Source organism: Glandiceps talaboti, chromosome 12, assembly GCF_964340395.1.
Source record: "Glandiceps talaboti chromosome 12, keGlaTala1.1, whole genome shotgun sequence".
Classification (NCBI taxonomy): domain Eukaryota; kingdom Metazoa; phylum Hemichordata; class Enteropneusta; family Spengelidae; genus Glandiceps; species Glandiceps talaboti.
The window spans coordinates 18,395,707-18,409,954 of NC_135560.1; the positions used below are offsets into that span (position 1 = coordinate 18,395,707).

General features: G+C 35.6%; 1 protein-coding gene across 1 annotated transcript in view; it reads right to left on the reverse strand.

Annotated features, from left to right (window-relative positions):
- Positions 1-331: 331 nt before the first annotated feature.
- LOC144443186 (putative E3 ubiquitin-protein ligase HERC1) overlaps positions 332-14,248 on the reverse strand; it is a 50,996-nt gene continuing 37,079 nt past the window's right edge. Inside the window, exons 53-71 of the mRNA XM_078132571.1 lie at positions 13,804-13,980; positions 13,109-13,381; positions 12,491-12,844; positions 11,830-11,955; positions 11,449-11,587; positions 10,702-10,883; positions 9,982-10,137; positions 9,229-9,351; positions 8,576-8,678; positions 8,001-8,170; positions 7,579-7,653; positions 7,266-7,353; positions 6,771-6,913; positions 6,236-6,405; positions 5,734-5,976; positions 4,805-5,057; positions 3,736-4,022; positions 2,735-2,906; positions 332-2,293 (exon numbers count right to left, since the gene is read on the reverse strand). Of these exons, the coding sequence (XP_077988697.1) occupies positions 2,108-2,293; positions 2,735-2,906; positions 3,736-4,022; positions 4,805-5,057; positions 5,734-5,976; positions 6,236-6,405; positions 6,771-6,913; positions 7,266-7,353; positions 7,579-7,653; positions 8,001-8,170; positions 8,576-8,678; positions 9,229-9,351; positions 9,982-10,137; positions 10,702-10,883; positions 11,449-11,587; positions 11,830-11,955; positions 12,491-12,844; positions 13,109-13,381; positions 13,804-13,980 (3,420 nt within the window). The 3' untranslated portion in view covers positions 332-2,107. The remainder of the gene's footprint in view (positions 2,294-2,734; positions 2,907-3,735; positions 4,023-4,804; positions 5,058-5,733; positions 5,977-6,235; positions 6,406-6,770; positions 6,914-7,265; positions 7,354-7,578; positions 7,654-8,000; positions 8,171-8,575; positions 8,679-9,228; positions 9,352-9,981; positions 10,138-10,701; positions 10,884-11,448; positions 11,588-11,829; positions 11,956-12,490; positions 12,845-13,108; positions 13,382-13,803; positions 13,981-14,248) is intronic.

The following is a 14,248-nucleotide window of genomic DNA, read 5'->3' on the forward strand; positions in this document are numbered from 1 at the left end:
ATCATTCCTGATTTCATTAATGACTGTTGTTTCAAAACTCACTTTATCACAAGAATCTGTGATGACACAGTATATCACACATCTATTATCTATCTGACATTTTAATAAAATTTGGAACTTTTTTTTTCAATTTTTAATATCTGCTTGTAAAAATCCAAACTCTTTCATACCTATTATAAACAGCACCAATATATTACTTACAAAAACTCTTGAATTTATTAATAATTAAATTACCAATAACAAAAAATATCTTTGCACTAATCTATGACGTTTTTTTTTTGCTTTCACTGCATTTTTTGAAGGACATAGGATGGATCTGAAGAGCTTACAAACCGAGACTCAATACTCATTATCATGCCAAAAGAGCATGTAGTCTGTCAAATCACTTGCGCATAAAATTAGTATAATATTGAGGTATATTTTTATGTAAATTTGTGTGCAGAGAATGTGATTTTGCACATTGTAACTGTAATCACACACATTTGATGCTCAAATTTCCATAAAAATACCCAAAATACTTCATGTGACCACCAACAATCCAGAGCACGTCTCATTCTTTTTTACAATGCATGTATTTATTGTTTGTACAACAGGTAAGATGGTGAGGTACATGAACACCCTACTATGACCGACAATAAATATAGACAAATATCGTTCTCACTGTCCTATATATTAGCATATTTCAAGAAAGAATAAAACTATTTCTAAATGAGTTGACTTCTGCCCCTTTATTCTCCACATCAGCTAACCTCATGCTTCAATCTACAAAAATTCATGAACATGAGTTGCTAACTTTTCGTGGCAGAATAAATCTGTCGGTGATCAAAAACTATATGATGTTACAAAATATTGCCAACAAAACTAGAATACTTTTTCATTTTTAAGTAGTCACCATAGATGAATTCATTCTTTATATGTAAGTTTTTGCTTTGGAAGCCGATGTTTTTGAAATATTTGGGATGACATCGTGCCTAATCTTTACTGCATTACCTGACTGGTGTCATGATATGCAAATAGTAAATTTCTTCTGCAGAGGCAGTTTTAAAGCTGAAAAGGAAAAGCTAGCTTACTGCCAAAATATCATAGTTTCTTTATTTTTCATGTCATTGAAGTTTACATGAATATCTACTTTGGGAGCTTAGTTTATTTTTTTATTTAGAAACCAGAAGATGGAAATTCCCAAACCGCAAACACCCAAAAGTAAAGTTTCCCACTAACAGGTGTACTTGACATTCAAATGTGAGACACTGGCAATATATGCTCGGAGTAAATCAAATTACAAAATTACGTTCAAATGGCATTGTTTTCACAAAGCCTGTTTCAAGTGTATTCAACTGTGATGAATACAGTCAACTTGTTCACAATTTTAAAGTGATTTGACATGTGACATCCCTAAGTAGTGAGAAAAATGAGGTTGAGCCTTTACTTAGTTTTCATTTCAGAAAGGATTTCATTGAAGCTTAACAACAAAATATTACCCCTACGAAAAAAGTATGCAGTACAGTTTTAAACCCTTTATCCTCATCAGAAAAGTAAATATAGAAGTTTCCTTACAACTACCTCTATCACAATGGCATATGCATCCTTGTTTAATAGCAAAGCGTTATTTCAAAACATTGCATTATCCATTACTTTATCTGGTGATTACTGCACTTGACAATTCATACATCAGTATGTCAACATCTGCTATTCTTGTAAATATTGGTATGAACTTACACGTGTGTAAACTTTACTCAAAGATAAATGCCCCTTCATTAGCTATGCTTTAGCATAGCTGTAGCTTTGTCTCACCCCTATCTAAACCCTCACCTCCTTCCCCCACCACACCACACCTCACAACCATCAACGTCTACATGAAAATGTCACGTACTACAACTAAATTCTGCCTGAAACAATCTCACAATTTACAACATACTAGCAACACAGAGACTTGCTATATGTTTGACACATACATTACATTCTACTAAAAATGTCATTTCTTAGCCTATAAAGAGGATGGTCGCAAAACTAAATAAAAGTTCCTCACAGTTGTAAACATTTGTAAATTAATCAAGTTTTGTTATGTAATCATTGCAAGTACATTCCGTGGATCTGAGTGCATCTCCATTCAAAACTCATTATCTGATGCATCTCCTGTGTCTGTATTCCGGGATAACATGTAGTTGTCCATATCTATCGATCTACAATTGTTGATAGCATATCGTAACTTTTCTGCCATCATATGTTGACTTGTGTACGGTGGAATTCGTAATTGAAAGAAACATGTCTGTGCTGTAGGTAAGCCATCAAGTGCCTGTAACAAAGGTAAACAGGTATAATAATAATTTAAAAAAAAATTAAACAGGTATCAATAATTTTTCCCCTTCTGCAAACATTTTAGTACAAAACACATTTACAGTAAATGAATTGCAAAACCTGAGGTAAACCACATCATATTATCATATACTTACATGTAAAGATTTCAACTTTCATAACTTTTTGATGCTTAAAAAGACCAATATTGGATAACGATTAAAATTTGGGCATGGAAAGCAGTTATCTAGCAGAGTTCATATAGAAAAAGTTGGTCTAGAACAGAATGATCCCATCTAACCCTTGCGGCCAAACTGATAACATAACACTACTACAACAACATAGGAGTCAACCATTAACTTCATACAAATTTGACTATTATTATAAAGTTATGATCAATTTCAATATTCAAAATATTTGAAAAGACAAATTATATTCTTACCCTGTCAACTTTCATAATTTGAAACCTCTGAGATATATCGGCAACACTGGCAGGGAGACGAGATCGCCCAGACACAAACCTCATAAATAGTATTCTTTCATCATTGGTGTATTCTTCAAGTGTTTGCCATAACCATAGCACTAAGTGATGGTTTTCATCTATTTCTCGGTACCTGTAGTCAAACATTGATTTTAGTGGTTTTTCTTAAAAATCAATAATTTTGAAATTTTATCTTAAACCTGCACTATCTGTAACTGGAGTATTATTTCATTAATCTGACAACCACCAATATATTTTACTGAAAATTGTTAAAATACCGATAATGAGGAGCGCGGACAGGTAGTACAACCGTTCGTATGATCATTTTTGAGTTTGTACGAGTTGCACCTCCAAGTGGATTCACTGATTTTCACAGGATAAGACAGGTGGACTTTCTTTTCACTTAATATTTTTCTATCACATTACATTACATTGCACAATTTATACATCAATTGATTATTTCCCACAGATTAAACAGTGTTTGATGGCCATTTTGAAATACAATATGAGTACATGTATATTTCATATAATTGTGTTCTCTAGTCAGTAATATTGCATGGGGACCCCCTAAGTTTCTTCTTGATTTTAATAGGGAACTTGCAAACCCACCATGTTGAATGTTGAATCATGGGAAATGTGATGATAAATACTAATCAATTAGTATTATATTATAAACAATAATGTTGCGTTGTTTTTAACCACAAATAACCAATTCATAGTCACCCTAATCGTTGTGGGAGGTTTATTTCATTGGTACTACATGGTAGCTCCAGATTATGTATTACGATAACCACAGATAATCCCATAGTCCTTTGTGTCTGAGCATGCTCAGTCTGGATTGCAAGTTCCCTATTATGAATGGCCTGGTAGTTGTTTTGGATGATGTAACAGCACAATCTGAACACTTTTATTTCTTAGGCGTGTACTACCTTAAAGTAAGGTCAGGGGTCACGTCAACTTACCTTACAACCTTTTTCAGTACACTGACAGAAATGTTAGGTAGACCACACACCATTTGTTCTAACTGCTGCATTGTTAACAGTGATAGAAGTGGTACAGGTATGACCCAAGACATGCCTTCTCTGACGGCTGCCACCTGACAATCCATTTCATGAAGTCGATAACGCAATGCCCTTTCTACATACTCTTTCCTGTTATGGAATGTCAATGGTAAACTCCTACCACCCGGTACAACAGGTACAAATTCACCATCTGCACTCTGACATTCAAATGTTTCTAATGGTATAACCTGTAAAACATTCCACAAATCAAAACAATTACTTCATATGTTAAAACAACTGCTGTCTGATTCACACACCTTGGATCCCAAGCTACAAAAGCCTAAATAGCAACTAGGGATGCTAGAAAAAGACTGTTTCTGAGTAGAAATAAACATAATTTACAAAAGACTTTTGCCCTAAATGACTGTTGATCTAATGGAAATAAGCCAAATTCAATATATTGGCCAGAAGTTGGGAAGGAGAGAAGCTAACATAATGATCATGACATGATGTATTGTGTCTGTTACCCGACAAAAAGCACTTCAATCAGACATGCATATCTGACAGTTCCTGTGGTACCATAATATGTCTGTTAATAACCGACATTTTGAGGAAAGTATTCTCAGTCAAGTTTCAGTCTCAGTTTGAAGTCTTCTACTTTCACTGTCAGTATCAATATCTATGATGGGTCTTTGTAAAATGGTCGAAGTCAAACCAGACAATATGAATGTAGACAATTAAATTAAGTCTCTATGTACCACAGTTTATACGACATTGAACATACTTTACATGTAAATATTTACAACATAGTGGCTGCAAAGCAGCAAATGTGACGTGATTGAAAAAGAACAAAATATATTGCATATGCCCCATTGTATATCAACTTACAAACTTGAAAGAAAAAATGGCCTCCTAGACATGGCAAATAAGTGGCCATAGATGAATGTACACATGCAGTGATATGACCAGTTGGGCTGATGAAACGAAACAAAGCATGAAAATTATGAATGGACAACATTCGCATCTTTACCTCATGGAAGGTATCTTCTGTAACACCACTTCTATCAATGTCTTTGATGCCTCGTAAACTTTGCATAAATAAAAGGTCAACCTCCTCAAGGTCATCGGCAGTTAGAGGCATTCCACAAAGTTGCTTCCAAACCATAGGAGCAAGATGAAGGTCTAATGGCTTCTTAGTTCTTATAGCTACTCCAAATAAAATACCCAGGAACTTGAACATCGATAACTGTTCTTCAGTACTTGATGACGGTTTGAATATAAACCTACACAGATAAAATCAAATAGGGATTGTAAATTCTTGGCAATTGTAATAGTATTTTACCTCATGCTAGAGGGTTGAAATAGAACAAGAAGGTTGACTTATTCTCGTGTGTGTTTATAGCAATGAATTTGTAGCATGTGGAGCAGAACTCATGATGAGATTTTTACTTTCATGACATGCTTAACTGGTAAAGTAATGACAATTATTACATATGTACCAGTTATCACTTCCACCAGTATGTGTGCAAACTAGTGGTATTTGCTATGCAGTGCAATACTGGAAACATGATTGCATACCTGCATGCAAATTATACGCAAATGAGTATGCAATCGTTCATTGAACACAAAATCGTGTGATCTTTTGGATAAACATATGTAATGATAACAGAACCCCATAACGTGTGAGTTCCAGTGTGGGAACTCGGGGATATTTACATTACTTGCAGTGTGTTCTGTTGCACTTTCACTCACTGCGCTAGCAGAAGTGCGATTGTAGAGAACACCACATGCACTATTGCACATACCCTTAGCACATCACACTTGCACTCGCACATCAAGGGATTCTGTTATATTACCAATCAACAGTTCCTGAACAGTAATCTTTCTCCAACAATTTATTTACATCAAGTCCTGAGACTGAAATAAACATATAACATCACCTTTTGTGACAAAACTCACCTGTCCCTGTTTTGTCCGGCATCTGAAGATGAGTTTGGTGTAGGTATGAGTAAGGGAACAATACCAGTTTCTAATTCTTGACACATTTCAGTTATGGTATCATCAAAGACACCACCAGCATCATCAGCACCTTCTCCAACCAGTTTAACTTTCCATGCCCTTGCTGGTAATCTCAAATCAGCAGGCTTCAGTTTCACCACCTGTTTGGCTATCTGAGTATATATGGGTTTGCACTTCCTACCCCTGGTGGGAAGAATGAGAAAATAACATTATACAAGTGGGTATACCTGGGTTTGCATTTCCTACCCCTGGTAATAAGAATGGGAAAATATCCTGTATACAATAACTCAGAAAGGAATAAAATAGAAGGTAACATAGTATATTCTATGGTATTTTACTGAGAGTACTACATTTGGTTTAATTTTAACACAGTTTTTATACAGAGTGATGACATACACCAAAGATTTCTTGTAAAAGATAAGCTAACCATACAGTACTTTACCTTGTTGCTATTCTTTTAACAGTTATCTGTGGACCATAGTTTTTACCCTGTACCATGGTCCTACCAAGAGACCGAACTAATGGCAGTGTGTAAACCCTTGGTGCCAATAGTGGTCTAAGCTGCCCCTCAACAAGACCTCCAATGCCACCTGTGTGTCTACCTATGTTTATCTGTAGATATACAAAGTAAAATCAATTGTTTTTGTTAGCTGGTACTAAAAGTTGAACATCTGAGTGTGCAGATTTTGGTACAAAATTATTGAGTGATGTAGACTAGTCTATGGGGAAGAAGTGATAGGCATAGCTGGTAAGCAATTCACTCTTACAGACAATGTTGTACACTGCACTAATGACTGTGAAAGGATTCAAACTGATCATGTATGGACAGTCATTTGGCATCTGTATCCTGGACAAGACATTCCTAGAATACTATATTATAGGCCAGTATCAACCACATGTTACACCATAGACAGTGGAGGGGAGAACTCCACTGTCTATGGTTACACATGATATATATAGACAAAAATTATACATACCTGGTTTGGTGTAAGATTCAACAGTCTCCATGACGAATATATCAAATCTGAGAAATGATGTAGTAATCGTAGTCTTGCCCTGACTGACTCAACGCTGCAGTCTTTTAATGCTGCATACTGTGGTGGGATAGTCTCAGGGTGTCCTACAGACCAAATATACAACATTAGTGTAAGGAAATGCTGTCTATGATGGTTATTACACAGTGATGATGTCATAGTTACTGTGTACAATACCAACATAAGGTATACATTGTGCCATGACTTGCTATCCATAGAGTGATAATAGTCATCAAACATGAACTTACTTTCGAATACGTAACATAGAATTCAATTGCACTTGAAAAACTTATGGAACATGAACACAGCATACAATGTACACACAGAATTCAGTTCTTCACAAACGTTATAGTACATGAACATGGATTATCCTCTCAAATATATATCATGTGTTTACAAAATTCACACGAAGTGATGATGATGGTAGTTTGTCCTTACCTAACTGTAATGGAGCTGGTGTTCCGGGTTGTCTCTTGGGAGGTGGAGGGGCTGTCCATGCAGCACTATGAGTACGTCCAGCTGATATCTAGTTAATCAAATCACAATGATATTTGACACAATCTTAACAACAGACAAACCTTGTTAAAACAAAAGCCCTGGGCCCATGCCCATATGAGGGTACTAATGCAGTTCAGTACAGTAATACTTTGTTACAAAATGGGGAGGGGTTTTACACTTAGGTTACATGCAAACACACACCTACACTCCCCTCCCCCACACACAGCATGATAACTTTTGTGCTCCATCTTACCTGTCTTGCATTCTTTCCCTGTAGTCCACTAACTATAGCTGGCTCTCTTACAGAATTTGTATGCCCAAGTCCAAGCTGGTGATTTGAAAAAAAAGATAAAAGTCAGCATAAATATTGTGCTTAAAGATTGACAATTACCAAATATGAAACAGTCTCCTGGGCATTGATTATGTCCTCTGTAACCACATAGGATAAAAGTATTCATACAGCAACCTTTGTCCTATCTGGTCCCCAATTATACAGCTGGGATGACTGGACACAATTTTGTGGTTCAAATCTTGCTAAAGGACCTTGGCCATTCAGTGGCAAATCAAGCAGTGGTGAGGCTAGAACCAGCAACTTGCAAGCTATTTTAACCATTTGACTATCATAAGGGATGGATGATGGTTTAGTATAGAAAAATAGAGGAATATTAAAAGTACCTGTCCATCTCCATTGCTACCCCAAGCAAAGACATCACCATTAGATCCTAATGCTAGAGTATGTTCTGATCCCACAGCTATGTCTTCAATAAAATATCCTGCTAAACCCGGTACTTGCTGAGGTTTATTTGTTGGTCTACCTCTGCCTTCAGGGATACCAGTCAAACGATCTGGAAAGCAAAAACTTCATTACATTCATGCTAGGGAAAGGATTCAATGAAGGAGATGTAATTTGATGGCAAATATAACACAATGCACTTCTTATCAAAATATACTTTACAGTGTACAAATAGTCAATGTAATAAACTTTTTTAGGGATAGATCTTCAATGTCAATGTCATAATGTGTTATGACTACATCTACATTTACACTCTAGTCATTGACTTTGAACTGGTAACATTGTTTATGGGTTGATTCTATTCAAAGTGACCATATACTGGACTTCTATTTCAAGCAATTGAAACAAGATACTTTTAGTTTACACTAGATATGAACCTATGTGGTACACAGTAACTTATTAATACTTGGATGTTACAGGTTGTAAGTCTATTATCCAATTTGATAATCTACTGTACCTTGTCCAAACGTGAAGACTTTACCATCCTTAGTTACAGCTACAGAGAATTGAGTTCCACAACAGACTTTCTTGATACCTATACCACACAGTGCATCTACTCTCTGTTTGGATAAAAACATCATCATCACTTCATATTAATACATTAATCTTTGACTTTACACCCCACCGTCTACAACACTGAACCTATCACACTCTCATAAAACTCATGAAAACAAGCAACAGATATGAAATTACTTGCCTTGCTAAATTTACTGTCAAAGCAACAAAGAAATGAAAAATAACTTTACTCTAAACCTTTTTCGTTTTTGTGTTTTGTATTCTGTAGTGCTTCATACTGTGTTGTGTTTAAATCAATGTAAATTAAATTATATGACATTTGAACCTGTCACATTTTTGAAGTTTAGTCACGTTTAGCCTAGTTTATGCAAATAAACTTTGAAAGAAAGATTACTCATTGACATGCAATCATATTAATAGTGCAATCATTTTCTATATGAATATGGCTCAACATTTATTACAATGTCAGATGAGAATTAATTCAAAATGTTGGTCTATAAAACAGTTGTCTAGCAGACCTATAAACAAAGTTCAATGGTCCTGAACAAAAGAATGAATATATTACAGTGTAAAATAACTTTTTTTTTCATTTACCTGTGGCGATGATTTGGCTGTAGAATTACCAAGTCCCAATTTACCGTAGTCTCCATCTCCAAATGCCCAAACAGTTTGACCATCAGCTGATACAGCTAGGGTGTGATTTAGACCACAGGCAACCTATAAAATTCCAGAAGAGTGTACGTTATAGTTCTGACTACTCCCAACAATTGAATGTCAGCAAAAGTATTTAATTCTCATTACAGATAACATAGCCTGGAATAAGACCAACAAGTAAGATATTGGGAAACCCATGAGGTGTGTATGATATTGTGCTCACAGTAGTGTACTCACGATATTTGCATAAATGCTTGCAGTGCTTTCTGTGGCCAAAGTTAGTGAAAGTGTAGCATTAAACTCCTCAAGCACACGCATGCATAATGTCACTCAGGCATGTTGGGGGTTCTAATATTACTACATATGTTCATAAAAAAACTTTGTTAAAAAAATGTGTTCAAGTGATGTAGTGTACATGTGCACTCATTTGCATACAGTGTTTTTGGTACTGCAGTGCATCAAATCCTAATGGTAGGTGTATGTGTACCGATGCTTGTATATATGTGAATTACACTATATCATGTACCATTAGCCTCTCATCTTTGGCTATGTATCTGGTCCAAGTTTCATTTCATACATTATCACCATGTAATCTACACATATCACTGCCTTCTCTGTACTGAGTACATGTGATGTAATTCCAATACGGATACATCACATATACAATCCAAGTTAGCTATCACACACTCTCACCTGACCAACAGCCTGGCCATCTAATGTCAACACTCTTTCTGGTATTTTCTTGTTGGATGTGTTACCGTGTCCAAGTCTACCATAGTCACCATTACCAAATGTAAATAGTTTACCATCTGAAGTTACACAGGCTGAATGTTTGAATCCACAGGCCATCTATAGTAAATAGAACATAGTAGAGGTTATATAGGCATAAATAGACATAGATATACAGACAGACAGACAGACAGACAGATAATAGATAGATAGATAGATAGATATATAGATAGATAGATAGATAGATAGATAGATAGATAGATAGATAGATGTTATACTCTCTTGTCACTCAAGATTGTGAATCACAATATGACAGATCAATGATAGTCAAATTTGCAGATGACACAACTATAGTAGGCTTTATTCTGAATAACAATGAGTCAACATATCGAGAACAGGTGGACAAATTTGTTGATTGATGTGACCATAATAAATTGGAACTAAACGTCAATAAGACAAAAGAGATGATTGTAGACTTTAGAAAGAATACAGTTGATCATATTCCCTTGACAATTCTTGATAAGGATGTTGAAATAGTTCACACTTTTAAATTTCTCGGTACGCTCCTTTCTAATGACTTCAAGTGAGAAAGCAATGTTAATCATATTGCCAAGAAAGCTCAAGAACGCCTTATTTCCTTCATTGTCTGAAGGGTTTTGATGTTTTATCAAATCCTGTACTTACCTGAACTACTTCTTCACCTTGTAAAGCTTCAACCTGTCTTGGTCTCCTTTGTCTATCACTATTACCATGGCCTAGTTTACCATAGTCCCCATCACCCCAACTAAACACCTCACCACTCTCAGTCAGTGCCATGGAATGACCATCAGAACCACATGATGTCACCAACTGTGTCACTACAAAACCTGGTGAAATTACAATTCACAGTAAGATATAAGTTATGAACAAAGAAGCCAATTCTGATATGATATGATTTCTTCTTCTGTAACATAAACTTATAATCAACAAGTGTAAAGTGACTTGCATATGTCCCCAGTAGTGTCTTGACATTTGTGCCAGATTTGGTTGAAATTGAGTTATTGGTATCATGATGGTAGGGCTGTCCATTGATGGATGGATGGATGAATGGATAGATGGGTGTGGATAGGTGGTTGAATGGACGGATGGATTGACACAGGTCACTCCTAATCCTATCTGATAGCTCCAACAGACTGCGCTTGTTTGGGACATTGCAAAGAAGCTAGTACTGATTCAAAATACTTGTAAAATGTAGGCAGGTGAGTGTGTAGGCTTGTGTGTATGCTTGCGAGTATTTCAGTGTAAAGAGTGTGTTGGTTCATGCATGTGTATATATATGTGTGTGTGCATTAGATATATAGAACGAGATGGACAAAGAAATGATAGTAGTTGTAGCGGGCAAATAGAAAACAATGCTTTTACTCTAAAATAACATCTTTTTTTCTGTCCTACCTTGAAGTGCTGATATGGTTGTAAGAGTATGTAAATCATCTGAATTGCCTTGACCAAGTCTACCATAACTACCTTCCCCACAGGCAGACACTGTACCATTAGGATGTATTACAAAAGTACAGTTTTGACCACAGACAACCTGAAACAATCAGACATATCATGCAAATTCAAAAATTTAATTTCCAGAGTAATTACAATACCATATTTTACTCTTTTTTTTAAACAGTAATCTAGAAATTTAAACTTTTCACTGCCATAAAATAAGAAATTGATCATCATTAGTTAATATTGTGAAATACTAAATGATTATGTTACAGTTGTAATCATTGGTTACCTTTGAAAATACTACATGATTATGTTATAATTGCTGTCATTGGTTACCTGTTGTGCATTGCTGAAAGATAATGTTAAAACTGATGTAGAGACACCTCTACCAGTTTCTGCCAGTTGCCCATGACGACCTCCACCCCATAGATATACATCACATTTACCACCCAGCTGCCAGTCCTGTAAAGCACAACAAATTTAGTTAATTGAAATACCACATGTTTATAAATGTACTTTATCATTACCTAATTTGCATATATCTATGGCGAACACCTAGCTACATTTGAATCAAAGTGGTCTTTGGAAGGGCCATAAACTGAGTTTATACTGGGGGGGGGGGGGGGGATTGCTCCTGCACATGACAAGGTACCTGGTAGTATTGTACTTACTGAAGCATCACTTACAATCGGCAAAACTCAAACCTGGTATTCAGGCATACTATATTGAATTATTTAATAACATAATGTAATATATAATATATATACTGAAATGTCAATGAAATCCCTGTCATCCCAACTGTGCTAATAGTTCCAGACAACAATTTTCAATGTCATTGAAGCTGAGCATACATCAACATTGACGTTATACATGTACAAGATCAGTTCAATTGTAGTTCTCTATAATTACTAGGTATACTGTGTCAACCACTCGTCTTGTACAGAAGCTTATAAATTCAGCTTGTACAAACACTTTCTGCATTTTACGGTTTTCTTACCTCAGGTTTTTGGGTAGCCCATGCCATAATTTGTTCATCAACAGACAGGGTCCAGACAGCGTTATCATGTGGTTGTAGAGGGTCATCCTCATTGACTGGTTCAGTATTGGGTACTTTGAAAGTTGATGGCAAAGTTGTTCTATGTAACAGGGAATCAGCTGATTTGACTGCTGTACAGAATGATGCTAACCAACCCCATTCTGGTACTGATATCATATCATTAGGACCTGGTCTATGGTGAGGTGCATGGGGTGTCACACATAACACTTCATCTAAATTGAGACCAAGGGCTAGGGATGCCAGACATTGTAAAAAGGCACTATGTACTAACTGATCACCACAGAGTACATGTATCTGTAAAATTAATCACAATATAAAACTTCAGATCATCTTTTTATCAGTATGATATAATAAGAACCTCCTTCTGAAACAAACAAACAAACAAACAAACAAACAAACAAACAAACAAACAAACAAACAATAACAGCAAAATTTTAAAGCACACAATGTATTTATCCACTCACAGGAAATTCTTCAGTATCCATTGGTTTCCATAATATAAAAGCTAACTTGTCTTGTATTTCATTCCCTTCAGCTAGAGTGTATAACTACACCTACCTTTTCATGAGTGTATTGTTCCTGTAGAATTACCGGCAGTTTTTCCAAGAATGCTTTGAGACAAGGTGCTTGGTGTAATCCTACGATGCCTTGAGACTTCAAAGCAGCTCTAGATGTTATCAGTACTTTATTCCTACTATACCAATCATTGGAATAGTACAGTACAGTCACATCTTTAGATCTACCAAAGCAAGCTACCAGGGTAGAATCTCCAGCCCAACTCATATCTTGTAAGGGACCACTACCAGTCACAGTCTGACAGAGAGCTCCATTCTATACATGAAATGTAAGAAAAATTGTGTAAAGTGTTCATAAAGGATTTATACTACACACAAGCCAAGTTTAACACGTTTGCACAACAAATATGAGATTAATACCCTGATTATTCTATGTCATAGCAATGTGTATCTATACTGTTTGTTGTGTGGTGTTATACATGATACAAAACATTATCAGGTCAGAAAACTAACATCAAAATGTCATTATAACAATTATTACCTGAAATAAAATTTTACCACCTAGGTGCCTTGAAAAAGTAACAGTTACTCATTTTTTAGGTCGATACTATGACATCACACCATATTCCCAGTACTCCACATGTACTCATATGTGGATGCATGTGAGAAAATAAGTCTACCATCTTGTTCCGTTTTAACCCTATAGCATGAGGTAAGGTATTGTAACAAGTATTTTACCTGAAGTGACCATAAGTTAACCAATCCTCGACTACAGCCAGTGGCTAGTACCATACCATTAGGATTGAGAGCTATACAACTTATCCTTGTTAAATGGCCTTTTACTGTCATTACACATTTACAGGCCTGATCTTTCTCAAACACTCCACGCCTTCGGTTTCCTCTTGGGCTACACTTCTGTCAAAATAAAATATTACATACAGTTAGTACAGAACTACCTAGTTAGGGTTTATATTCAGTAGTCGTAAAGATATTCATTCAATGATGAAATACCAATGTGCAAGTGGCAAATTAAGAAACAATAACTAACAAATAAACAGAGAACAACAAAATTAATCACCAGATTGACAAATGAAGAAATGAGTTCATGAATAGATGGACAGTCTGATTAACTCAGTAATTGAACAAATAATATATACACAATTTAAAAGATAATTATAATGAA